Consider the following 26,783-nt stretch of genomic DNA (forward strand, 5'->3'; position numbering starts at 1 on the left):
AAGAGCCACTCGAGTTATTTGCACTGTGATCCCATGTGGAAAATAGTCTTTCTTTAGTTAAAAATAACCAAAAGAATGAAGAAATTGGTATAACTTAATTCTATAGGACAACTTAGCAAAATGACAGATTATTTAACTAGAAAACAGCAACTGCTTCAATAGTAACATCACAAACACCCCCTTGGCGAAGGCAAATTTAGTAAAATAGATCATCGCACATGCAATTCTCCTGTCCAGGATGAAAATAAGCAAGAGTAAACTGAGATAGATAGCGACAGAGTAGCAACTTCTACTGTAAAACTATCAATCCTGGTTTTATAGGAGTTTGACTGCACCCATTCAGGCTGCTTCTGTTATTCCAACACTTTCGAAAGCAACCCAACGCTTCAGAAGCCGTTAACTTTATTGGATTCAAATAGACAACTCATCACCTGGTTTAAAACCTCTCTTCAAGAGAGAAAAAAAGGACAAAATACACCTTACAAAGCCGTAGTATTGTTTCTCACTACTCTGTGTGACACTCCCATGTCATCGCTGTTGTCTGCCCTGAATGAATCCATTTTACTGACAAATGTTGAAATATGTGCTCCAGCCCCACATAGTTTCCTCTGTTTAAAGCCACAAACAAAAAGATTATGTTTTCTCCCAGAGTTTGCCACAAAGCAGGGCTTCAGTGTGAGCTGGAGTACTTGGGTACAAGTTCATACCCTGAACAATTAGAGACATGTGCAGCCACCATCTTAACAGACTCTGCAAAGAACTATAAGATAAAGGAGTGGAAGTAGGCCATTCAGCCCGTCAAACTTGCTCCAACATTCATAATGGCTAATGAATAATCCTCAACCTCATTTTCCTATCTTTCTCCATTAACCCTTCATTTCATTCCTGATTAAAAATCTGTCTTTCTTGACTATGTAGTGAACCGGCTTCAACATCCCCATGTGGTTTAAGAGTCCAACAGATTCACTGAGAGAAAACAGACTTTCACATTTCTAGTGTGAATAGGCAACACTTTGTTCAGAGATTATGCACCTTGCTGGGGAGGGATTGTAAAGAGAAGCCTTGAGTTCCATACTCAGCAGCACAAATCGAGCTTCTTACCAACACAGCATGGGTTATGTCTCTAGGACCCTCTGACTCTCCCAGTCAACTACATTATATTTACACGTTACAACATTCATGTGCTACATTGACATCGGTGCTTGCCACACACCCTCTGACCGACATATCCAATCCTGTGAATACATGATCAATGATGGACATCTTCATGAACAACCCTAGGCCCTCCCATTATCTTATGATGTTTGCCAGACCCCTGTCACCTGTACTTGCGCTCTTACAATACATGTTATGGACCACATTCCAACACTAATTGTTCTATCCCATCCCAGATATTTGTCAGCTACATCATATATTTGCTTGTTACAAATGACTTCTCAAATTCTGCAATTTATCATCAGTGCTGGCCTTAATACAGAAGGTTAGAAAGGACGTTAACTTCTACTAATTGTTATAAAGTTGTAATGTCAGCTCTAATATAAAGTTACTCATAATACTACAATTCTGTGACAAAGCTGACAATTTTGGAGCAACTTCCCCTAACTCGACCTTGAAAAGTCAAACAAAGACAGTCTGTCTGTCTAGCAGCTGTCATTTACAACTTCTTATATTTGCACACTGTAAGATGGTTTCAACAGAAGTTTTAATACCAGGATGGCTTTTATTGTCAATATTTTAAATACTTTTCATCCTCATTCTCCTTACTAAGTAAGAAAGCATCTATTCAAATCCAATTGATAGCAACGAAATTCTATCACTATTACAGTCATTAAAAAGAAGCTTATTTGGACTCTTTAAGGTTCTACGGGACATGACCTTTCTCTCACCCTTGTCTTACAATCTTTCTCTGTCATCCTTCCTTTGTTCCAGCATCTGCAGCCCTCACTTTCTCCTCGAAGATTTTAACCTACTGCGAATCCTCTTGCAAGGATGCCTTCCTTGAAGAAGCTCTCTTCCTCCCTCTACAACCTTGGATGCTGCCTGACCTGCTGCGCTTTTCCAGCAACACATTTTTAGCTCTTTCAGCTGTCAGTCAGGTTGTGAGAGTTTATTTTCTCACGGTCATGATGACTCTGTCTCAGAATGGTTGCTGCCCTCCTTGTTAAGTTAATTGTCTCTTGGTACTCTTTCAGAGGTCCATCTTATTTATGCTTTCTTGTTGTTCTAATCTCCCTGGTAATTGAATGAAGGCACGTCTTTCCTGCCTGTAGCTATTTATTTAAAGGAAATTCACTTGAATCCCTTAATGTCAGTTCGTCAGTTGCATTGATCATTTCAACATACCCGTCTTAGTGTATTTAATATGTCATGACAATTGCGTGACAAGTCTCGATTATTGTGGTATAACTTTTCTACTAATCTGTACTAAATAACAAACTACAAACTAACTGGTACTAGGTGCTTATCAAGGTTGTCCGAGAGTGTTTATTGATACCAATCTCTGCATCCAAGGCTGATGACCTGCAGAAGTCTGCAATGTCTTTAACTTACATTTAAAACCACTGTTAGTGCACAAATGTATGGGTCGAGTCTGACATGCAATTATAATGATGTAACAGGCCTCATCGAAGGTGGGACAAGCTTTCCCTTTCCATTTCATATTGAAATAGGCAATTTCAAATCGGACAGTTTCCATGCTGTGAAGGCTATGATTTGAGTCGTATTAAATTAGCTACAATTTTTTTTCAACCATCTTGTGTCAGCTAAACTAAAACAAACTCCGCAATACTCTTCGGAGGGTCGATGTGGACTTGTTGCGCCGAAAGGCCTGTTTCCACTGCGGGGATTCGAAAGAAAAACGGTCACCTCTCATTGTTCTGTAACACACTGAGTACAAGCCTAATCTACTTAACCTCCCCTCATAAGAGTCCTTCCATACCTAGTAATAGCCTAATGAATGTTCTCTGGTCTGCCTGCAATGCGGTGTATCCTTTCTGAGATAAGGAGCCCAAAACTGTTCACTGTATTCCATCAGTTCACTGACGAGTGCCTTCTGTTGTTTAAGCAATTCTCCCTAATTTTATACTCCATTTCCCTTTGAGATAAAGGCCAATATTGTATTCCTGAGATGCTGCCTAACCTGCTGTGCTTTGACTAGCAACACATTTGCAGCTGTGATCTCCAGCATCTGCAGACCTCATTTTTTACTCCAATATTGTATTTGCCTTCCTAATACTTAGATGCTAGCTTTTTGTGATACCATGGATGTGGCGTCCCAATTTCATTGTTGTTCTACAGCTTTCTGCAGTCTTTTTCCATTTAAATAATATTCATTCTTCCTGCCAAAGTGCATAACATCACATTTCCCCACATTATATTCCAACTGCCCAAGGTTTTGTCCAGTCACATAACCTGTCCATATCCCTCTCCAGACTTCCTGTGTCAACCTTCACCTCTTGCCTTCTCACCTATCTCTGTAAACTTGGTTTACAGTTTCCTAATCAACATATTTAATATATGCTATAAACAGTATCGTTCAGTGCTCTGATTTCTTCCCACAGTCCAAAGATGTTGATTGGAGATGTTTCCTCCCACAGTCCAAAAGAATTTGAATGCTGAATGCAAGGTTAAAGACATGATTCTTGGCAGTGTGGAGGAACAGCGGGATCTTAGGGTCTGTGTACATGGCTCCCTCAAAGTTGCCACCCAAGTTGATTGGGCAGTTAAGAAGGCGTAGGGTGTTTTGGCTTTTGTTAATGGGAGGATTGAGTTTAAGAGCTGAGAGGTTTTGCTACGGTTCTTTAAAACCCTGGTTAGACCACACTTGGAATGTTGTGTCCAGTTCTGGTCGCTTCATTATAGGAAGGATGTAGTTGCTTTAGAGAGGGTGCCGAGGAGATTTACCAGGATGCTGCCTGGATTGGAGGGCTTGTCTTATGAAGAGAGATTGAGTGAGCTAGGGCTTTCCACACTGGAGAGAAGAAGGAAGACAGGTGACTTGATAGAGGTGTACAAGGTATTGAGAGGCATAGATAGAGTGGATAGCCAGAGACGGTTTCCCCAGGGCAGAAATGGCTGTCAAGAGGGGTCATAATTTTAAGGTGATTGCAGGAGGGTATAGGCGAGATGTCAGAGGTAGGTTCTTTACACAGAGTGTGGTGGGTGCATGGAATGCACTGTCAGTGGTGGTATTAGAGTCAGAGACATTAGGGACATTTAAGCGACTGCTGGACAAGCACATGGATGGCAGTGAATTGAGGGGCATGTAGGTTAGGTTGGTCTTAGATTCAGATAAATGTTCGGCACAACATCAAGGGCCAAAGGTCCTGTGCTGTACTCTTCTATGTGCAGGTTAGGTGGTTTGTCCATGCCAAATTGCCCATAGCCCAGGGATGTGCAGACTGCATAGAATCCCTGCAGTGTGGAAACAGGCCCTTTGGCCTAACAAGTCCTCACCGACCCTCCGAAGAGTAACCCAACCAGATCCCTACCTTATATTCACGCCTGACTGATGTACGTAACCTACACATCCTTGAATACTATGGGCAATTTAGCGCGGCCAATTCGCAGCCCCTCCATGGGAATTGCAGGGTGACGGGGCTGGGTAGGATGCTGTATGGAGGGGCGGTGTGCACTCAACGGGCTGAGTGGCCTCCCTCCACACCGCAGGGACTCTGTGATTCTAAGAAAGCTCCTCGCTGTCATTGCCGCTGAGGATTGAGAAGCCGGGACAGGGGGAGCACTTCGAAAGGAATGAAGCTGTGGTACGACATATTAAACAGACTCGCCACAGCACATTTTTGAGATTAGATCCCCTGCAGTGTGGAAACAGGCCCTTCCGCCTGTTAGGACGGAATTTGTCCAAGCGTGTTCTTTTAAGAAGTGACCACACTTACCCAATTATTTGATATAAAGCAGGTACGTTTATTTAGCTGCAGAAACTTAGCTGTTACAGCGAAGCACGAAAGATCGAGTGGTTCGCTGGAGAAAATGTACAAGTTCTGAAAATCTATCGATAAGTTCCGTTAGTTATACTATTTTCTAATCTCAATTCATGCAACGTGATCTTTCACAAACAAAAGCCTTCTTCAAAATGGTATAATTTGCAAACAAAGGTTCTATGTATTCTGGAAACATTTTTACAAAGGCTTTACATATATTTGAGACATTCTGTATCACAGACACAAAGAATTACTATATGTTCGAAACATTTTCCTAGTCTTATTATCACATAGTTTACCTTAATCTAATCGTTTAGTTTAGATGTTCTCTCATTTGAACATCAGCTTTGTTATTTGTTATGGCAATAATCCCAGAATTAAAAATTACCTTGGTCATCATTTTAAACTATAGGTTCACAGCACCCCCAATGTCCTAAGAAGTAACTACATCTCTATCCTACCTAACACGCCCAACAAGTCCACGCCAATCATCCGAAGAGTAGCCCACCCAGACCCATTTTCACCTGACTAATGCAACTAACACTATGGGCAATTTAGCATGTCCAATACACCCAATCCTGCACATCTTTGGACCGTGGGAGGAAACCAGAGCACCTAGAGGAAACCCCTGCAGACACGGGGAGAATGTGCAAACTCCACACAGACAGTCACCCAAGGCTGGAATCGAACCTGGATCACTGGTGCTGTGAGGCATCTGTGCTAATCACAGAGCTGCTAAACTTTTTTTAATTTTAGTATTTGGTAGCAGTTGCTGGTATCTTGAAGCAAGGTTTGGAAGGTGCAGTACATGTCTGTCTTTCTCTCTCTCTCTCCATCAAGGGAGTGTTTATGGGAATTTATTATATTGGAATAGTTCATATTTAGTAGGAAAATAATCTATTATTCTGTTAAGTTTTCATATAGAGTTACGTTGAAAGGGTTCAGAAAAAATTTACAAGAATTTTGCCAGGGTTGGAGGGTTTGAACTATAGGGAGAGGCTGAATAGGCTGGGACTATTTTCTCTGGAGTGTGGGAGGCTGAGGGGTGACCTTATAGAGTTTATAAAATCACGAGAGGCAGAGACAGGTTCAATAGACAAGGTTTTTTTTCCCTGGGTTGGGGAGTCCAGAACTAGACGGCATCGGTTTAGAGTGAAAGGGGAAAGATATAAAAAGGACCTAAGGGGCAACACTTTCACACAGAGGGTGGTACATGTATGGAATGAGCTGCCAGAGGAAGTGATGGAGGCTGGTACAATTGCAACATTTAAAAGGCATTTGAATGAATATGTGAATAGGAAGAGTTTGGAGGGATATGGGCCAAGTGCTGGCAAATAGAACTAGATTGGGTTAGGATATCTAGTTGGCATGGGAATGCTTTAGTTGTGGAAAGATGTTGAATAAATACAAACTTAGAAAGGATAGAAAATACAAGGATCGGAAAAGAATGAAGGAAATCAAAGGGAGGGCATGAAAAGAAACATTAACAAGCAAGATAAAGAAAAACCCAAAATGTTTTACCAGTATATAAAGAGCAAAAGAATAGTTAAAGAAAAGATGGGACCTATCAGAGATGAATGGGTGAGCTTGCGTAATGATGCTAGGCATCTAGGAAGAATTTTAAATAAACATTTTGTCATTGTATTCATAAAGGAAAGGGATACTACAAGAGGAGCAGTCTGAAATATTGAGGAAAATAATTGTAATGAGAGAGGAAGTGTTAGGGGATTTGGAATCCTTGAAAGTGGATAAGTTGCCAGGACCAGATGGATGTTGAAGGAGGTCAGGGAGGAAATAGCACCCGCTCTGAAGATTGTTTTCCAACCTTCACTGGATACAGGTGAGGTGCCAGAGGACTGGAGGAAAGCAAATGTGGTTTCGTTGTTTAAAAAGAGTACAAAGGAAATGCCAAATAATTACTTTGGTGATGGGCAAATTGTTAGAATCAATGCTGAGAGATTGGATAAATAGTCACTGAGAAAGACGTGGACTAGTCAGCAGTAGCCAGCTTTCCTTTGTTGAGGGAAGGTCATGCCTTTCGAATTTGATTGAATTTTTTGAGGAACTGACAAGGTGGGGTTGATGAAGGTAGTGCAATGGATGTTGTCTGAGTGGATCTTAGTAAGACAAAGTCTCACATGGCAGACAGTCATGTGAAATCCCATAGGATACCAAGTAATGTATTAAATTGGATCCAAAGTTGGTTTAGTAACAGGAAACAAAGACTTGTTGAATTTCAGTTTCTGATCTCCAGCATCTCCAGCATACCTTGGGTTCTTTTTTGTTATTTAGTGCTAAAGAAATACAAATTGTTGTCAATCTAGACAGGTATCAATGTTCTTCCATTGCTGGAGGAATGATCTGTAAGTTTTGACTCAATAGGAGCACCTACACCACAGCGACACAACAGTGGTTCAACAAACACAAATATAGTCATCTCCACAGGTGCCTGGGGATCGGCAACATATTACTGGCTGTAGAGATATACATCACGGAAACAGACCTTTCGGGCCAAAGAGTCTGCCAATTGGATGTCCTAACCTAATCTAGTCCCATTTGCCAGCACTTGACCCATATCCCTCTAAATCCTAGGTATTCCTATCCCCATCCAGATACCTTTTAAATGTAATTGTACCAGCCTCCACCACTTCCTCTGGCAGCTCATTCCAGACATGCACCACCCTCTGTGTGGAAAAAGTTGCCCCTTAGCTTCCTTTTAAAATTTTCCCCTCTCACCCAAAACCTGTGCCCTCTAGTTCTGGACATCCCCACCCTAGAGAAAAGACCTTGTCTATTGACCATATCCATGCCCTTTATTAAAAATAACACAATGCCAGCTTATAGTCCAATAGGTTCAATTGGAAGCACGAGCTCTTGAAAGCGCGTGCTCCCAACTAAACCAGTTGGACTATAGCCTGGTGTTGTGTGGTTTCTTTTGGCTTTGTTCAACACGGACATCTCCAAATCATGCCCTTTATGATTTTATGAACCTCAGCCTATTCAGCCTCTCCCTGTAGCTCAAATCCTCCAACCCTGACAACATCATGGTAAATCTTTTCTCATTAGAAGTGCTCAGACCCCAAAACTCAATTGCTGAAATCCACCCACCCACACAAACTGGAAACCAGCCCCAATCCCCAGTGTCCTCTATCTACAGAAGAGCAGGGGGGGGGCAGTGCGCAGGCGCGCACGGAGCATGCGCAGAGTGGGTCATGGCGAGGAACGGACGTCTCTTTTTTCGGACGCGGGAACGGTGAGGCTCAGGCCGGGATCGAGAGAGCCGAGGTCGAAGGGGCGGACAAGCTTCGTGAAGACCGTACGTCAATCGCAAATCCCGAATAAGAAGCTCCGTCACCGTCGTATGCGCCAAACGGCGCGACAAGTCCAGGCTTCATCCTCCGTAATAGGCCCCGGGGGAAACCGCCATCTTTGTTCGGGGCACTGGGCGATGGGGCGCAAGTTGTGCGGCCATTTTTGTTGGGGGCAATGTTTGGACTACAGTAATAGGAAATGTCGAGCTTGCTGTAGGAATCATAGAATCCCTCGTGTGGAAACAGGGTGTTCGGCCCAACAATTCCACACCGACCTCCAAAGTAACATACCCAGACTCATTACTTTACATATACCCCTGACTAATGCACCTAATCAACACACCCCGAACACTATGGTCAATTTAGCATAGCCTATCCACCCTAACCTGCACATCTTTGGAGTGTGGGAGCAAACCGGAGCACCCAGAGGAAACCCACACGGACACGGGGAGAATGTGCAAACTCCGCACAGACAGTCGCCCAAGGCTGGAATCAAACCCGCGTCCCTGGCGCTGTGAGGCAGCAGTGCTAACCGCAGAGCCACCGTGCCACCCACTATGTAGACAAGTTGTCATAGGGTCATACAACACAGAAACAGACCCTGTGGTCCATCTCGTCAATGCCGACAAAGTTTCCCAAAATAAACACAGTCCCACTTGTCTGCATTTGGCCCATGTCCCTCCAAACCTTTCCTACTCATGCACCTGTCCAAATGTCTTTGAAATGTCGTAACTGTACCTGCAGCCACCACCACCTCTAGCAGTTCATTCCACATACATACCATCTCTGCATGAAAAGGTTGCCTCTCAGGTCCTTTTTAAGTTTTTCCCCTCTTAGCTTAAATGTATGCTTCTGCACTTTGAACTCCCCCACCCTGAGAAAAAGAGCTGAGCTATTCACCCTATCCATGCCCCTCATGATTTTATAAGCCTCAATAAAGTCACCCCTCAGCCTCTGACACCGTAGGGAAGAAAGCCCCAGCCTATTCAACCTCTCCTTATAACTCAAAACCACCAATCCCAGCAACATCCTTCTAAATTGTTTCCACACTGTCTCAAGTGTAATAACATCTTTCCTACAGAACAGTATGCAGTATTCTAAAATGGTCTCATCAACAACTTGTACAGCTACATCATGACATCCCAACTCCTGTACTCAGTGTTCCCACCAATGAAGGTGCATGTGCCCAACACCTCCTTCGCCACACTGTCTCTCTGCAACACCACTTCAAGGAACAATGCGGCTGCACCCCGAGGTCTATTTGTTCAGAAACACTCACTAGGTCCCGACCATTAATTGTATAAGTCCTACCCTGGTTTGCATAACCAAAATGCAACACCTCACATTTTGATAAATTAAACTCCAGCTGCCATTGTAACCTGGTCTTTCTAGGACGTGAAGGTTTGGGAGATTCTGTCAAAGTTCTGGTTAACTTGGAGGTAATATGAAATACCTCCCAGCCTTTCCCAATTCTCTCTGCCTTCTCCCATTGAGACTAGAGACTTCTGTTGCTGCAGGCTGGGTGACAGGTTTACCTTCTGTGGTGCACATCAGTTGGGCCTTGTTCCAACTTAACAATTTTGGTCGCTTTTGTGGATGTTCTCTCACACCCTATTTTCTGTTTTAAATCAATTTGCAGGGTATTATAAGAGGCAGATTTGTATTCGGGAAACTGAAACTAAACAGTTTGTTGTAACCTGAAAATCGTCAGATTTGGAAATGGAAGGAAAAATTACCCTTCACAGTGGAGAGAAATCTTACACGTGTTCTGTGTGTGGACGAGGCTTTAACCAGTCATCTGGCCTGTCAGGACATAAATGGAGTCACCGTGGGGAGAAACCATGGAAGTGTGCGGACTGTGGGAAGGGATTCATTTCCCCATCGAGGCTGGAAGCTCATCGACGCATCCACACCGGGGAGAGACCATTCACTTGTACTGAGTGTGGGAAGGGATTCACTCAGTTGTCCCACCTGCTGTCACACCAGCGAATTCACACTGGGGAGAGGCCATTCAGCTGCTCCAAGTGTGGGAAGGGATTCACTCAGTCAACCCACCTGCTGACACACCAGCGAGTCCACACCGGGGAGAGGCTGTTCACCTGCTCCAAGTGTGGGAAGGGGTTCACAGCCTCGTCTATCCTGCTGAGACACCAGCGGGTTCACTCTGACGAGCGACCTTATAAGTGTCCAGACTGCGGGAAGTGCTACAAAAGCTCTGAGGAATTGATGTCCCATCAACGTGTTCACACTGATGAGAGACCGTTCAGATGCTCTCACTGCGGGACAGGATTCAGGTTATCATCACATCTCACTGTCCATCAGCGAGTTCACACTGGGGAGAGGCTGTTCACCTGCTCTGAGTGTGGAAGGGGATTCAGTGAATCATCTACCCTTCTGAGACACCAGCTTGTTCACACCGACGAGAGATTGTTTAAATGCCCAGACTGCGGCAAGTGCTACAAAAGCTCTGGAGACCTGATGTCCCATCAACGCATTCACACTGACGAGAGGCCGTTCAGATGCTCTCACTGTGGAACTGGGTTCAAGCACTCATCTCACCTCACTGTCCACCAGCGAATTCACAGCGGGGAGAGACCATTCACTTGTTCACAGTGTGGGAAGGGATTCACTCAGTCAGCTCATCTGTTAAGACACCAGCAAGTTCACAAGCAATTACAGTGATTGGATTTGGTTTTTAATTCCGACACTAGAAGCATTGATAACTGATAAAGAGAGAGTATTGGATAGTCTGTCTGTCCTTAAAGTTAGCAAGCCACTGGCTTATTATGATGGAACCAAAGATACTGAAGGAAGTGAGAGTGGTGTCAGTGAATTCCAGACGCCATGTCCTTATTTAAACAGATGGTGTAAAAAGAAGCCCACCAACTGCAGGTCAGTTGGCGAAACTTCAGTGGTTCGGAAATTGCAAGGAACAATTCAGGTCAAAATTAACAGTCATGTGGACAATCACGGAGGGGAGTTACCATAGCTCTTATAAGGGAAAGCCCCATTTTAACAAACATATTGGAGTCCTTTCACAGAAGTTATGGAGAAAGCTGATCACAGCAATGCAACTAATGCATGTGGACTTCCAGAAGGCATATGAGACAGGGAAATACACCAGAGCAAAGTTGGAGCTAATGGCATAAAAGGGATAGTAGCAACATAGATACAGGAAACTCAGAGTTGTAGGTAGCGCCTTTTTTCTGGAATATGGACAGGTTTGTAGTGGAGGTCCCACACATTTAGATTATTTACTTTTCCTAACATATGTTGTCATATTTAAAAGCAATTTTCGTACATGTTTATCTCCTTTTATGTATCTATTTAGTGAATATTTTAATATACATTAAACAGATGAAAAAAGATAGCTGTGATAACCACGTGTCTGGACTTAGCAATAAACATTTGGAAATATCTTCAAAGGCTGAAGGACAATCAGCATCACATGAACCTCCGCATCAGATCCAAATATTAAAATATTCTGTGATAAACTGCCACAGAGTCAGATTGTCTCCGATGTAAACCTCAACACAGGAGAATTACAAGTTATTCCTTTCTTGGAAGGGAATACATGAATCTCATTGCTTAGTTTCTGAGATGGCCCATAGCCAGTTGTCTGTCTGCAATGATGTGGAGGTGCCAGTGTTGGACTGGGGTGGACAAAGTTAGAAGTCACACAATACCAGGTTATAGTCCAACAGGTTTATTTGAAATCACAAGCTTTCGGAGCACTGGTCCTTTGTCAGGCGAAGTCATGATACTGACATGAAGTGATTTCAAGTAAACCTGTTGGACTACAACCTGGTGTTGTGTGACTTCTGACTTTGTCTATCTGCAAAGCATGATTGAATCTTGCATTTAACAGTTTTCAAGCACACCACCTCCCACATGCAGAAGCCGGGTCACACGACACTCAGTGCTGCATTTGACTAATGTTTAACAATCAGTCAAGGGGTCAGTTTTGCTTCATAACAATTTCAAAACCCATAACTGCTAAGTGGTTGGTGGGAGTGGCCTGTACAAAGCAGCAAAGTACAGCAATTTAGTGTCCTCTGCAAGGAATCAATGTCCTTTCCTTAAAACAGTGAAGTAGAAATTAGATTCCTGCAACACTCTTGAGATGACTTTCAAAGAAACATCAAAAGAAGAATGTGTCCACAACTCCTGAATTACTGCCAAGCCAATAAACCAAGCCCACAAAGGAATTCCAGGCTGCTAACTTCAGCTGTTTTATATTGTTGGACATTGTTAACTTGGTATCACTTGGTTGTTTTTATACTACTGTGATTGCTAGATTAACATTCTGTTATCCTTTTCAATTTGTATCCCCCCGTGCAATTTTGCGAGCTTGCCCGTGTCACAAAGTAACCCTCCCACCAAGTCTGAAAATATGTCAAATACACTCTATTTCTGATGTAACGTTTACAATGATGTTGTTGCGGCTCTTACAAAGTCACAGTCTGTAAACAAAGGCCGTGGAGAAATACAGTCAAAATTCTTTCACTCTTTTATTAAACGACCTGCATTGACAGCTAGTGAAGACACGGAGAGAGATTAGTTTTAAAACTTGTAATTCGCTATAACATCAGTAAAATCAGTCGACAAAAGTCGTCATTGTCTCAATCCAAAATAAAAATCATTTCGGTTTGACTGTGTTACACTGGTGTCGAGATTAGAGTGGTGCTGGAAAAGCACAGCAGGTCAGGCAGCATCCGGGGAGCAGGAAAATCAATGTTTCGGGCAAAAGCCCTTCATTAGGAATGAGCTAATTCTTGATGAAGGGATTTTGCCCGAAATGTCAATTTTCCTGATCCTCGGATGCTGCCTGACCTGCTGTGCTTTTCCAGCACCACTCCTATCTTGACTCTAATCTCCAGCATCTGCACAACCCACTTCTGCCTGATATAGGCGGTTAGTCTGATCAGTTAGGGCTGCAACAGTGGTATCTTCCTGACAATGTGGACAATTGCCTAGGCAAATTTGCCTGATCAGTCCAGCTCTACTCATCAGCGAACTGTTGCAAGTCTTAACTAAGAAATAGCACTTACGCAGCAGTAACCTGCTTCCCAGTTTGGGTTTTGGCGAGGCCCAATACAGCCTTGGTCAAAAGGCAATCTTTTGTGATGGTCAAAAGAGATGAACTCAAAAGATGAAATGTGAGTGACTGCTCTTAGCATCAAGGCAGCAACTCTCCTAAGGGGCTGGCATTAACTGCATACTTTTCTCATGCATCACCTCACACTTGTCTGGATTAAAATCCATCAGCCATTTCCCTGCCCAACTTTCCAATTGATCTATATCCCGCTGTATCTTTGATAACCTACCTCACTATCCACAACTCCAGCCAATTTCATGTCATCTGCAAACCAACTAGTCAAATCACCTACATTTTCATCCAAATCATTTATCTACATATATATTGCAAGCAACAGAGCTCCCTGCACTGATGCTTGTGGAATACAACTGATCACAAATCTCAGGCAGAAAATAGCTGTCCACAACTACCCTCTGGCTTCTATGATCAAACCAATTTTGTACCAATTTACCAACTTACTACGGATCCCATGTAGCTTTATCTTCTGGACCTGCCCACCTTGAGGATCTTGTCAAATGCTTTCAAAATGTCCATGTCAACAACATCCATTGCCCTACCCTGATCAATCATATTTGCCACTTCCTCAAAAAGCTCAGTGGTTAGCAGTGTTTCCTCACAGTGCCTGTGACCCAGGTTTGCTTCCACCGTTGGACTGGAGGTTGGAGTTTGCGTGGAGTCACCTCCCACAGTCCAAAGATGTGCAAGTCAAGTGGATTGGACCAGGCTAAATTGCCTGTGGTGTCCTGGGATGTGCGGGCAAGGTGCACTAGTCTTGGAGAAGGGCTGGATTGCAGGGTCGGGGGAAAGGAGGGGTGGATCTGGGTGGGACACACTTCGGGCGGTCGGCGTGGACATGATGGACCGAACAGCCTGCTTCCGCACTGTCGGGGTTCATAATGGAAGGTCTACGTTGTCTGTGTCATTTTTTTTTGATTTGGCGTTGCTAAGTAAGCCTCCCACCCCCGGTCCGTCGCAGCGGTGAAAGAAAGTACAGCGGAGCGTGACACATGGCGGATCGCTGACCCAGCATTCCGTGCGGGCGGGAAAGCCCCCTATCCACAAAGAGGAAGCGCGGGTGCGCAGGCTCAGTGCTGAACCGAGGACGGGGACTGCACAAGGAAGTTTGCCCCGAGTGACGGCTCAAGTGGTTGCCTCCTACCAACAGGGGCACCCCCCACTGGTGTGGCCGCCATCTTTATTGGGGGCACTGGGTGGTAAGGTGCGTGCCTTTTGTTTTTTGTTAGTGGGCAATGTTTGGAATGACCGGGTCACAGTCCAACAGGTTTATTTGGAAGCACAAGCTTTCGGAGTGCAGCTCCTTCGCCCCTGCGTTTGACAGGATTTGTCAATACAAAAACAGGGATGTGCTTCTTGAGGCTCTGCTCAGGCCACGTTTGGAGTATTGTTGCACGGTTTTGGGCTCCACATCTCTGGAAGAATGCCCTGGCCCTGGAGCGTGTTCAGAGGAGGCTCGCGAGAAGGGTCCCAGGAATGAAAAGCTTAACATATGAGTACCATTACATAGATTCCCTACATGTGGAAACAGGCTCTTCAGTCCAACAAGTCCACACCAACATTCTGAAAAGTAATCCACCCAGGCCTATTCCCCTACCCTATATTTATCCCTATACACCCCTGAGCACTATGGGCAATTTAGCATAGCCAATTCACCTAGCCTACACATTGTGGAATGAAACCAGAGCACCCAGAGGAAACCCACGCAGACACAGGGAGAATGTGCAAACTCCACACAGTCATCTGAGGCTAGAATTGAACCTGGGCCCTTGACACTGTGCAGCAGCAGTGCTAACCACTGAGCTGCCCCATTTGAGGTCTAGATTCAATGGAGTTTAGAAGGATGATGGGAGATCAAATTGAAACTGACAATAGCCGAATAGCCTGGACACAGTGGACGTTGGGGAGATGTTTCCATTGGTAGAAGAGACTAGGACCTGAGCACACAGCCTTAGAGTAAAGGGAAGACCTTTTACAATGGAGTTAAGGAGAAACCTCTTCAGTCAGAGCGTGGTGAATCTATGGATTTCATTGCCACAGAAGGCTGTGGAGGCCAGGTCACGGAGTATATTTAAGAGTGAGGTGGATAGGTTCTTGAGTATCAACGGGATCAAGAGTTACGGGGAGAAAGCAGGAGAACAGAGTTGCGAAAGTTATCAACCATGACTGAATGGCAGAGCAGACTTGATGGGCTGAATGGCCCAGTTTCTGCTCCTATGTCTTATGGTCTTAGGTAACAAGTGGGACAGGATCATAGAACACAGAATTTATAAGTAAAAGATCCAAGTCTCATTCAACTGATGCGATGTTTTGAACGAACCTCAATTGCTGTTAAGTCTTTAATCGCTTAGAATGGGGATACACGTTTCAATTGATTAATGTGTAAATCCCAGCATTTCTTTTAAGTCACAGCCCTGAGTTTCCTTAAGGTTTTATCAGTATATTTTTAAAAAATGAAGTCTCAGCTCAGACAATGCATTGTCTGAGCTGAGATGTCACTTTTTTACTATACAGGTAAAACCTTAAGTTATCTCAGGGCTGTGACTTAAAAGAAATGCTGGGATTTACACATTAATCAATTGAAACGTGTATCCCCATTCTAAGTGATTAAAGACTTAACAGCAATTGAGGTTCGTTCAAAACATCGCATCAGTTGAATGAGACTTGGATCTTTTACGATAAATTGTGTCCTATGATCCTGCCCCACTTAGCTACTTAATGAAGGAGCATGCTCTGAATGCTTGTATTTTCAAATAAACCTGTTGGTCTATAACCTGGCGTTGTGCAATTTTCAACTTTGTCTACTCCAGTCCAACACTAGCATCTCCCCATCATGGAACGACCAGCAGGACTGCCCATTGTTCAGAATGGCGACAACTTGTCTATCAAGCTGCAAGAGCTTTTCACACACCACCTTATTGATGAGACACAGCAGCAACACAGAAGGGAAGAAAAGGAACTAAATTCTTCCTTCTGAGTTGTACCACCTCATGGGACTTGCTGTTCAATGCATTCAAAAAATTGTAGCTCTGTTCAATCACATGGAGGCTCTGAGCAGAAATCATGACCCTCATAGGACTGCTGACAGCGATGAGGGGCAATGTGCATCAGGAAGCATGTCCTGTCATTCTGGCCAGAAAGGGGGAATCTTGTGAATATCTCCAACCTGGACTGAGAGTTTTTTGAATTTGAAAACTCCTTCGACAGGGGCTTGAGAAAGGGATGATTGACACACAGCCAACTCAAACTAAGAAATGCTTGTCACTTCTGAATGTCTATCCTGGACTGATAGTGATGGGTTTTCTGAACTTTGATGTGCAGCGCATTGCAAGAGAATTTGCTGACAAGAAAATGAAACCGTAAAATCTGACAGAATCACTCAATTCTTCAGGATATTGATATTACCAGTATTTGAGGTAAAAATTGAGGGCCAGTTCATTACCACTAGATGCATAACATATTTTCCTTACACCCCCTATCCACCTGCCCTACACTGTATGTTAAATCTACCATGCTGACAAATGGGGCTAGATGAATTCAGGATATCTGATTGGCATGGATGACTTGGAATGAAGGGTGTGTTTCCATGCTGTGCAACTCTATGACTCTTGTCACATAATAGTTTCTCCCCTGAGGGGTGGGGGTCATTGCTGATATCAGTACAGAATCATATAATCCCCCTGCAGCGGACAAACAGACCCTTCTGGCCCAACAAGTCCACACCCCTAGCCTTATTGTCCTTTATTTACTCCTGACTAATGCACCTAACCCTATACATCTCTGTGACACTATGGGCAATTGAGCATAGCCAATTCAATTGGCCTGCACATCTTTGGATTGTGGGAGGAAACCCACGCAGACAAGTGGAGAATGTGTCAACTCCACACAGAGGCTGGAATCGAACCTGGTACCCTGGCGCTGTGAGGCAGCAGTGCTAACCACTGAGCCACCGTCTCACCCATGTTGGCATTCGTATGAGCCCCTATGACATCTCTTTCTTGTGTCTATTCTGTCTGCAAATCTTGTTTCTGAATTTAAAATTCACGTGTGATCTGACCATGAACATACAAACAGGTCATAGTCCAGTCCTGCAACTGTACAGTGACAGGAGGAAGTCTGTTCCGTAATGCAAGGATGAGGCTGGATATGCTCTGAAAGTTGGTAATCTTACCTACGGACTATTTGATAGAGGGGCTGTCCCAAGCTGTTTATATCCAACAGACATTGAAGGAATCACTCTTAAAGTAAGCTCACCTCAGGCTCTGCTCCCTCCTGTGATGAACATTCAGTGTCTACTGGTGCTGATTTATAGTGAATCACTGACTGACCTGTGGACCTTTGTTTTGTGACACATTTAATTAATGTCCCTGTCTTTTCCTTATTCTCTATTATAATTTCAGCACTATCTGCCTCTCATGCGCCCAGTTCACCATTAATAATCTCTTCCCCCATTACAGGTTTGTAAAAACGTTCATAATCGGTTATGTTTCCTACTGATTCATTTCATTCTCTTTCCTCATGAATTCTTGCTTTCTACAGAAGCCCCTGGACATTTCACAATACAGTTGTGTGGCCCTTGTCCAGTTACAAGTGCTCGCGTGAGCAGGATTTGCAGCTCATCAGAGTGCACACTTTCCTCTATGATTGCACAGGATTTCGTAACTTCCATTATCTTGTTGTTCTGAACTTGTACAAATCAGTTCAAGGCATCGCATCACATCACACTCTCTCCTCTCTCCACCCCGCTCCACATCCTCTTAAACTTTCAGCTCGGCAGATTAACATAGGAGGGAAAAAAAATCACAACTTGTCAGACTGGACAAGTCAAATCCTAGAATGAAACTTGTCTTGATAGATCATATGTTTTGCTCGTTAGTTACTATAGTAGTCAGTCACTGAACACATCGATAAGACACTGTCAATGTATGTTTAATAAAAGAACATCAAATTTTTATTACAGAAAATAATAAAATGCAAAGTGATGAAAATACATACTTGTATGCCACATTGAAAAAAGGTTTAAAAATTTAACTGCAAAAAAGGAACAATTCAACCCGTCTTCATTCACAGCAATATCCTTCACAGATACTCAATCCTCTCAATGGATATCAATATAAGAGGTGAGTTGGCAGATGACAATATTGGTGGTGGGGTAAATAATGAGGAGGAAAGTCTCAGACTACAGGACAAAATAGACTTGCTGGTCAGATGGGCTGGATTTAATTCTGAAAACTGTGAAGTGATGCATTTTGGGAGAACTAATAAGAGAAGGGCTGGACCCTCGAAAGTACAGAGGATCAGGAGAGCTTTGGTGTGTCCTAGAGCAAAAGAGAAGGACAGCGCAGGATTGGGCACTTCAACTCTGCAGACCTGTGCCGATTATCATGCTAAAGAAGAAATTCTGATATTATTCAGTCCATATCCCTCTATTCCTTCCCTGTTCATGTAACCATCCAGATCCTCTTCACTGTTGCCAATGTGCCTATTTCCACCATCGCTTTTGGCAATGCAGTCCAGGCTCCTACCACACTCCGCATGAAAACTTGCCTCCATTAAACTTTCCCCCTCTCACCTTGAACCTGTGGCGCCTTGTAATTGAGACCTCAACCCTGGGGAAAAGCCTCTGACTATCCACCCTATCGGCGCCACTCCTAATTGTGTCCACGTCTATCAGGTCCCCTCTCAGCCGCTGTCTTCCCAGTGAAAAGGATCCCAGTCTTTTTAACCTCTCTTCTCAGCCAATGCCCTCGTGAACATCCTGGTGAACCTTCTCTGCACTTTTCTCTCTGAAGCTTCCTTCTGGTCGTGTGGCGATCAAAACTGCACACCGTACTCCCAAATGCAGCCTAACGGGGGGTTTCATAGAGCTGCGACATGGTTGGCCAACTCTTGTAGTCCATGCCCTAGCCAATGAAGGCAAGCATACCATACGCCTTCTTAATCACCTTGCCTACCTGTCTTGCCACTTTTAGGGAACTGTGGACTTGCGTGCCCAGATTTGTCTGTACGTTAATGTTCCTAAGGGTTCTGCCATTTGCTGTACAATTCACCAAAAGACATGACCCACTTATCACTAGTTTCTATACATACAGACAAAAGGAGGGCACCTACTTGGACTGGGACAACACACACCTTCCTCAGACAGGCGAAACATAGACACGCAAGAGAATTCTTAGAGGCATGGCATTCTAACCAGAACTCGATCAATAAACACATCGATTTAGATCCTATCTACCTCCCTTGGAAAAACAAAAGATAACCGGAAATGATATCATCTACCTTGAGAAACCAAGACCTGTAAATAGAGAGGCGGGACATACCACCAGCGCTTCACCGAGACTCTCACTGATGATGTTACCTAGTATGGCGACGAAACGTCTGAAAACAAACCTTCCAGCTCAGTGAGCTAACTTACATACCTTAAAACAATTCACGCCCAAGTATGATCCTCCAAAGTATATCACCTTGCATTTGTCTGGATTAAACTCCATCTGCCATTTCTACACCCAAGTCGCCAATCTAGCCATATCCTGTTGAATCCTTTCACGATCGCCGGCAGTATCAGCAACTCCACTGGCTTCCAGGTCATCTGAAAACTTACTAAGCAGACCACTCACCTTTTCCTCCAGATCATTTTGACACACTGCAAACATATCCTTGAAGGCAGCACGACAGGTAAATAACCTGGCTAAGAAATCATGTGGGATACTTGCCTTTATTAGACAAGGCAGCGAATACTACAGCGAGGGGTTAGAATGAAGCTGAAAATAATGTTCGGCCGCAGATCAAAACCGCATGTTGTTGTGCTCACTCCACCATTGGAAGGGTGTGACTGCACGAGAAGAGAATTTCCAGGATGTTGCCTGGGCTGCAGAGAGACTAAATAGGCTGGAGTGGTTTTCCTCAGAGTCGAGAGTGTGGTGCTGGAAAAGCACAGCAGGTCAGGCAGCATCTGAGGAGCAGGAAAGTCAATGTTTCAGGCATTAGCCCTTCATCAGGAATGAGGCTTGAGAGCTGAGGGGGTGGAGAGATCAATGGGAGGGGGATGGACCTTGGGGGAAAAGGTAGCTGAGAGTCCAATAGACAGATGAAGGTGGGGGGGGGGGGGGACGAGAGGAAGGTGATAGGTCGGAAAGGAGGGTGGAGCGGATCGGTGGGAAGGAAGATGAACAAGTAGGGTAGGTCATGAGGGCAGTGCCAAGTTGGAGGGTTGGATCTAACATAAGGAGCGGAGTGGGGGGGGGGGGGGATGTGGAAACTAGTGAAATCCACATTCGTGCCATGTGGTTGGAAGGTCTCAAGGGAGAAGATGAGGCGTTCTTCCTCCAGGCATTAGGTGGTTAGGGAGTGGCAGTGGAGGAGGCCCCAGGACCTGCACGTCCTCAGCGGAGTGGGAGGGGGAGAGTTGAAGTGTTTGGCCACAGGCCGGTGGGGTTGGTTGGTGCGGGTGTCCTGGAGATGTTCCCTGAAGCGCTCTGCAGAGGAGGCTGAGAGGGGAACCTGAGTGAGCTATACAAGCTGATGAGGGGTGTAGATAGGGAGAAACATTTCTCCTTAGTAGAGGTGTCAATGATCTGGAACACAGGTTTACGTTAAGGAGCAGGAGGTTTAGCGGAAACAAGAGGAGAATGTTTTTCACTTGAGGGTGGTGGGTGCCTGGAACGCTCTGTCTAAAGTGTAGTGGACGCGGGAACTATCTAGACATGTAAAAGCTATTTTAGGGAGATCCAAGATGGCGGCGACTCAGCAAGTCTGAGTTTACAGAGCTCTTCCCAAAACCTGGCTAAAGTGAGTTACTCATCCCCACCACACTTACCAAACCACCCAAAAAAAATTTCTAACCTTAATTAGCTGCTTACTATTATATTTAAGCAGTTTAATATTAAGTGGATAATGAGTAAACCAAAGGGATCCTGCAGCTCTCAGAAAACAAAGACCCCTCCCCCACCCTCCTCTCCTCCTCCGGCTGCAGCTGATGTAAAAACAGGCCTTGAAGAGATGATTGCCAGGCTGGAAACGACACTCGTCAATTTCATCGCAGAATCCCGACAGAGATGGAACTCATTCGAAGAAAAGCTACAAAAGCACAGCCAGGCTATTGAGGAACTGCAGGGCCGAGTGAAGGGGGCGGAGCTAAAGGCCACGACCTCCGAGGCTGCAGCGCAAACAGCTGCAGAACAGGTGCCAGCTCTGGAGCAGAGGGTCCGGGCCTTTGAAATCTACATGGATGACCTGGATAATAGAAATCGGAGAAAGAATATCCGTCTTCTGGGCCTCCCTGAACAAGAAGAGAAGGGACAGTTAGCAGCATTTCTGGAGCGATGGTTGCCCCAGCTTTTAAACCTGGGGGCTGAAACTGACCGGGTAAGGGTGGAGTGGGCCTACCGGGTCGCAGCACGCGGATCTGGCCCAAACCAGCGCCCACGCCCAGTCCTGTTCCGGCTGCAGAGTTATAGGGAGAGGCAGATACTCCTGGATGCCTCCAGAAATCTTGGAAAGGATCCTAAAGCCACGATCCATGAAGGATCCAAGATTATGTTATTTCAGGACTTCTCCCCGGCTTTGGCACGAAGGAGGAAGGCGTTTGATGAGGTGAAGAAATGTCTAAGGAACTTAAATATTCAATACACCTTACGCTACCCAGCGACGTTATGCTTTAACCACGAAGGATCCGAGTATAATTTTAGATCACCAGAAGAGGCTAAGGAACTTTTAGACTCGTTTAAATAAATCGTAAGAGACAATTTATGTTGGCTTGCCTCTTCCACACTCCGTGGGGAGAAGTGGATACTTTACTCTACTTTACTTTTGCTTCTGGGAGCAGGGTTGTCTTCCCTTGCTATTTTATGTTATTATACTTAACTGTAATTTGTTGGAGTTGTAATTTTATAGTTATGTGTGTTTGTACGTGGCATTGATGCTATCAGATATACTCAGGTATGGGTGGGGAGGGGTGGGGGTGGGGCGCTCACTGTTAACTCTAGCTCGGTATTATATTTAAATCCTATTAAGGAGCGCCCGGGTCAAGGGTGGGACACTGTTTGGGAGAGGATATGGTGGACCTTTAGAAAGGAAGTAAGGCCCCCTGAGAACAAGGGGGAGGATCTCCATTCAAACATGTTTTATTTTTTTTGTTCTTATTGTTTGGAAATAGTTTCCTTTTTATTATACTGTTATGAGTGTTTGAAGGATGTAAGTGACTCAACTATACACTCTGGATAATTGTGGATTAGATTAGTAGTTAACTGAGTTTCATTGTTTTTCTTTCTTCTTTAGTATCATTCCTTTGAATTTTGATGATTATATATTTAAGATCTATTTTTATATTAATGTTTGTGCTTGAAAGTTCTGTTTATTTTTGTAAATCTGTCAAAATATTAAATTTCTAATAAAAATATCTTTAAAAAAAAAAGCTAGTTTAGGTGAAATGTCATAGAAGACAAAACTGTGGGCCAAATGCTGGTCAATGGGATCAGAACAATCCTTACGGACCAGTGCAGGAACAAGGACATTTTTTCTGTGCTATTAAAATTCTGATCAAGTTTCACTCCCACTTTTAGTTTCTTACTTAACTGATGAGATCGCAAGCTTTTCATTTCAGACTTCCTGCACACTCCCACGGGATTCTCTCGACTTCCCGCAGACAGACAGGTGAAGCCACTGACTTTTCTCAGTGAACCTTAGGAGGGCCTCAGGGCCTTTCCTCGCCCTTTCTCTTGGGACTGTCAAAGGATTAAAGACTTCCTTCCAGCCTGAAGACCCCCACAAACTAAATGACCTTCCTGGAATACCTTTCAAGTCTAAACTCAACCTGTTGGCCGTCCCATTTCACTGGCGGGTCACACAGAAAACACAACCCAGAAAACGTTACATTGATTTAAATTGCCAGATAACTTACTCGTCAGTTAAGTCATGCGTTTTCCTTTCGAAGCGATGTTTAAGCTCATTGTTCGTAGCTAACTTTCAGACCTCTTTAAAAACAAGCCCCTTCACAGAACCAAGATCAAAACCCATTTACCTCTACTCTCATATTCAGGTTCCCTCCCCTCCCCCCCCATAGTCATGTTAAAAACCTTCAGGTTACTCCTCCTGAATTTATTGACAGAAGAGGGACAGAATTTCTGCACACTGAGATTAGAGATTAGATTAGACTTACAGTGTGGAAACAGGCCCTTCGGCCCAACAAGTTCACACCGACCCGCCGAAGCGAAACCCACCCATACCCCTACATTTACCCCTTACCTAACACTACGGGCAATTTAGCGTGGCCAATTCACCTGACCCGCACATCTTTGGACTGTGGGAGGAAACCGGAGCACCCGGAGGAAACCCACGCAGACACGGGGAGAACGTGCAAACTCCACACAGTCAGTCGCCTGAGTCGGGAATTGAACCCGGGTCTCAGGCGTTGTGAGGCAGCAGTGCTAACCACTGTGCCACCGTGCCGCCCACTCAGAGATTGGGGCTAAAGTGGGATCTGTTCCTGACTGAAAGGTGAAATGGCAAGTTTTAAATTTCCAATCTGAAAGTTTTTTTTTATTAGATTACTTACAGTGTGGAAACAGGCCCTTCAGCCCAACAAGTCCACACCAACCCGCCAAAGCGCACCTATCCAGATCCATTCCCCTACACCTAACACTACGGTGGCTAAAACACCTAACACTACGGTGGCTAAACACCTAACACTACGGTGGCTACTCTATTCAGAAAATGGACGACTGAGTACATTTCTTCCCTCAGACGGAATATGTTTAACGGCACCTCCTCGCTGTGGATGTGCTGGTGCATGGGGATGGAGAACTAAACTCCTTTGCACATGCCTCGAATTTCCGCCGCCGCTCCCTGTTATCATAGAATGCCGACAGCGTGGAAGCAGGCTATTTGGCCTACCCATGCCAACCCTCCGAAGAGCATCCCACCCAGGTCCACCCCACTGCCTGATCCCGGTAATTTCCCATGGCTAATTCACCTAACCTGCACATCCCTGGCCCGTCATACCTTTGGACTGTGGAAGGAAATCAGAGCACTGAGACACTGGGGAACGTGCAAATGCCACACAGACTGAGGCTGGAATCGAACCCAGGCCCCTGGTGCCGTGAGGCAGCAGTGCTAACTGAGTCTTTTGTGGCTATCCTTGTGTCTTTCCAGGTTGAATGACTATCGAGTCATCAGAGAATGGAATTAGACCCTTCGGTTCAACTAGTCCATGCCAACCGCAATCCCAAACCAAACTGTGCTTGGCCCTTATCCCTCCAAACCTTCCTATTTATGTACCTATGACCACAGTGCCCAGTGGTTAGCACTGCTGCCTCACAGCGCCAAGGACCCAGGTTCGATTCCAGCCTTTTATTTTGGGGTACGTGGAGTTTGCGCATTCTCCCCGTATCTGTGTGGGTTTCCTCCGGGTGCTCCGGTTTCCTCCCACAATCCAAAGATGTGCAGATTGGGTGAATTGGCTGTCCTCAATTGCCCAAAGTGTTAGGTGCGTTAGTCAGGGATAAATATAGGGTAGGAGAATGGGCCGGGATGGGCTACTCTTCAGAGGGTCAGTGTGGACTTGTTGGGCCGAAGGGCCTGTTTCCATACTGTCAGAAATCTAATCGAATTTTATCCAAATGTCTTTTAAATGTTGCAACTGTAGCTGCATCCACCACTTCACTCCACATGTGAACCACTCTGTGCAAAAAGAAATTGCCTAGTCTTGTCTTAATCTTTCTCCTTTCACCTTAAAAATATGCTCCCTAGTCTTGAAATCCCCAACCCCCACCTGCTATTCACCTTATTATTTTTCAAACCTCTATAAAAGGTCATCGCTAAACTTCCTACACTCCAGTGAAAAAAGTCCTGGTCTATCCAGCCTCTCGTAACTCAAATCCTCTATACCCAGCAACGTCCTGATAAATCTTTTCTTAACTGTCTGCAGCTTAATTAGTAGCCCTCCTATAACAGGGTGACCAGAACCGGACATCGTATACCAGAAGAGGCCTCACCAACATCCTGTACAACCTCAACATAACGTCCCAACTCCTGTACTCCAAGGTCTGAGCAATGAAGGCAAGCCTTCGAGCCAGCACCACCATTCATCATGATCATGGCTAATCATCCACAATCAGTGTCCTGTTCCTGCCTTATTCCCATAACTCTCAATTCCACTATCTTTAAGAGCTCTATCCCTCTCTTACTTGAAAGTATCCTGTAGACTTGGCCTCCACTGCCTTCTGAGGCAGAGCATTCCATATATCCACCACTCTCTGGGTGAAGACGTTTCTCCTCAAATGCCTTTATAACCACTACATGTGATGCAAACTTCAAAGAATTTTGTACCTAATCTCACCGTTCTACAACATTGCCCAAGTCACTACTTTTAAATGTATACGTCTTGTCTTTGTTTATATTACCAAAATGTAATACCTCACATTTATCCAAAGTTAACTCCATTTTCCACTCTTCAACCATTGACCCAACTGATCGAGATCTCGTTGTAATCTTAAATCATCTTCTTCACGATCACCAATCATGGTGTCAAGCACAAACCTACCGACCATGCTTTCTATGTTATCATCGAAATCATTTTATATCAATGATAAACAAAAGTGGATCCAGCATCGATCCCTGTGGAACATGGCTGGTCACAGGTCATCCAGTCAGCAAAAACAACCGTCACTCTCGATCTCCTGTCATTAAGCCAATTCCGTATCCTATTGGCCAGTTCACCTTGAATCCCATGTGATCTAACTTTACTGATTAGTCTACCACGTGGAACCTTGTCAACGGCTTTACTAATGTCCAAGTCAACAACGTCTACCGTTCTGGCCTTGTCAATCTTCTTGGTTGTTTTCTCAAAAAAAAACAACCATCAGGTTTGTGAGACACATTTTCCCTCGCACAAATCCATGCTGACTATCCCCAACCTGTACAAGTGCATAAAAAACTCCAATCTTTCAGAATCACTTCCAACAATGTACCCACAGTGAAGTCAGACTCACAGGTCTATAGACAATAGGTGCAGGAGTAGGCCATTCGGCCCTTCGAGCCAGCACCACCATTCATTATGATCAAGGCTGATCATCCTTTATCAGTGTCCTGTTCCTGCCTTATCCCCATAACCCTTGATTGCACTATCTTTAAGAGCTCTATCCATCTCTTGAAAGTATCCAGAGACTTGGCCTTCAGTATTTTTTGGGACAGAGCGTTCCATACACCCACCACTCTCTGGGTGAAGACGTTCCTCCTCCGCTCTGTTCTAAGTGGCCTACCCCTTATTTTAAAACTGGGTCCTCTGGTTCGGGACTCACCCATCAGCGGAAACATGCTTCCTACCTCCAGAGTGTCCAATCCTTTAATAATCTTATACATCTCAATCAGATCCCCTCTCAGCCTTATAAACTCAGGTGTATACAAGCCCAGTCACTCCAAAAT

General features: G+C 44.6%; 1 protein-coding gene across 1 annotated transcript; it reads left to right on the top strand.

The window, feature by feature from the left end:
- The first annotated feature begins 8,171 nt into the window (after positions 1-8,171).
- Positions 8,172-11,519, top strand: LOC132828689 (zinc finger protein 250-like). Its single transcript, XM_060845766.1, has 2 exons — positions 8,172-8,256; positions 9,891-11,519. The coding sequence occupies exon 2, from the start codon at positions 9,971-9,973 to the stop codon at positions 10,931-10,933; it is 963 nt and encodes a 320-aa protein (XP_060701749.1). The 5' UTR covers positions 8,172-8,256; positions 9,891-9,970; the 3' UTR covers positions 10,934-11,519.
- Positions 11,520-26,783: the final 15,264 nt, after the last annotated feature.

Source organism: Hemiscyllium ocellatum, chromosome 27, assembly GCF_020745735.1.
Source record: "Hemiscyllium ocellatum isolate sHemOce1 chromosome 27, sHemOce1.pat.X.cur, whole genome shotgun sequence".
NCBI classification, from domain to species: Eukaryota; Metazoa; Chordata; class Chondrichthyes; order Orectolobiformes; family Hemiscylliidae; genus Hemiscyllium; species Hemiscyllium ocellatum.

Excerpts from the sequence above, each read along its gene's own strand:
- LOC132828689 (XM_060845766.1), top strand. The coding sequence starts at position 9,971 with ATGGAAGGAAAAATTACCCTTCACAGTGGAGAGAAATCTTACACGTGT.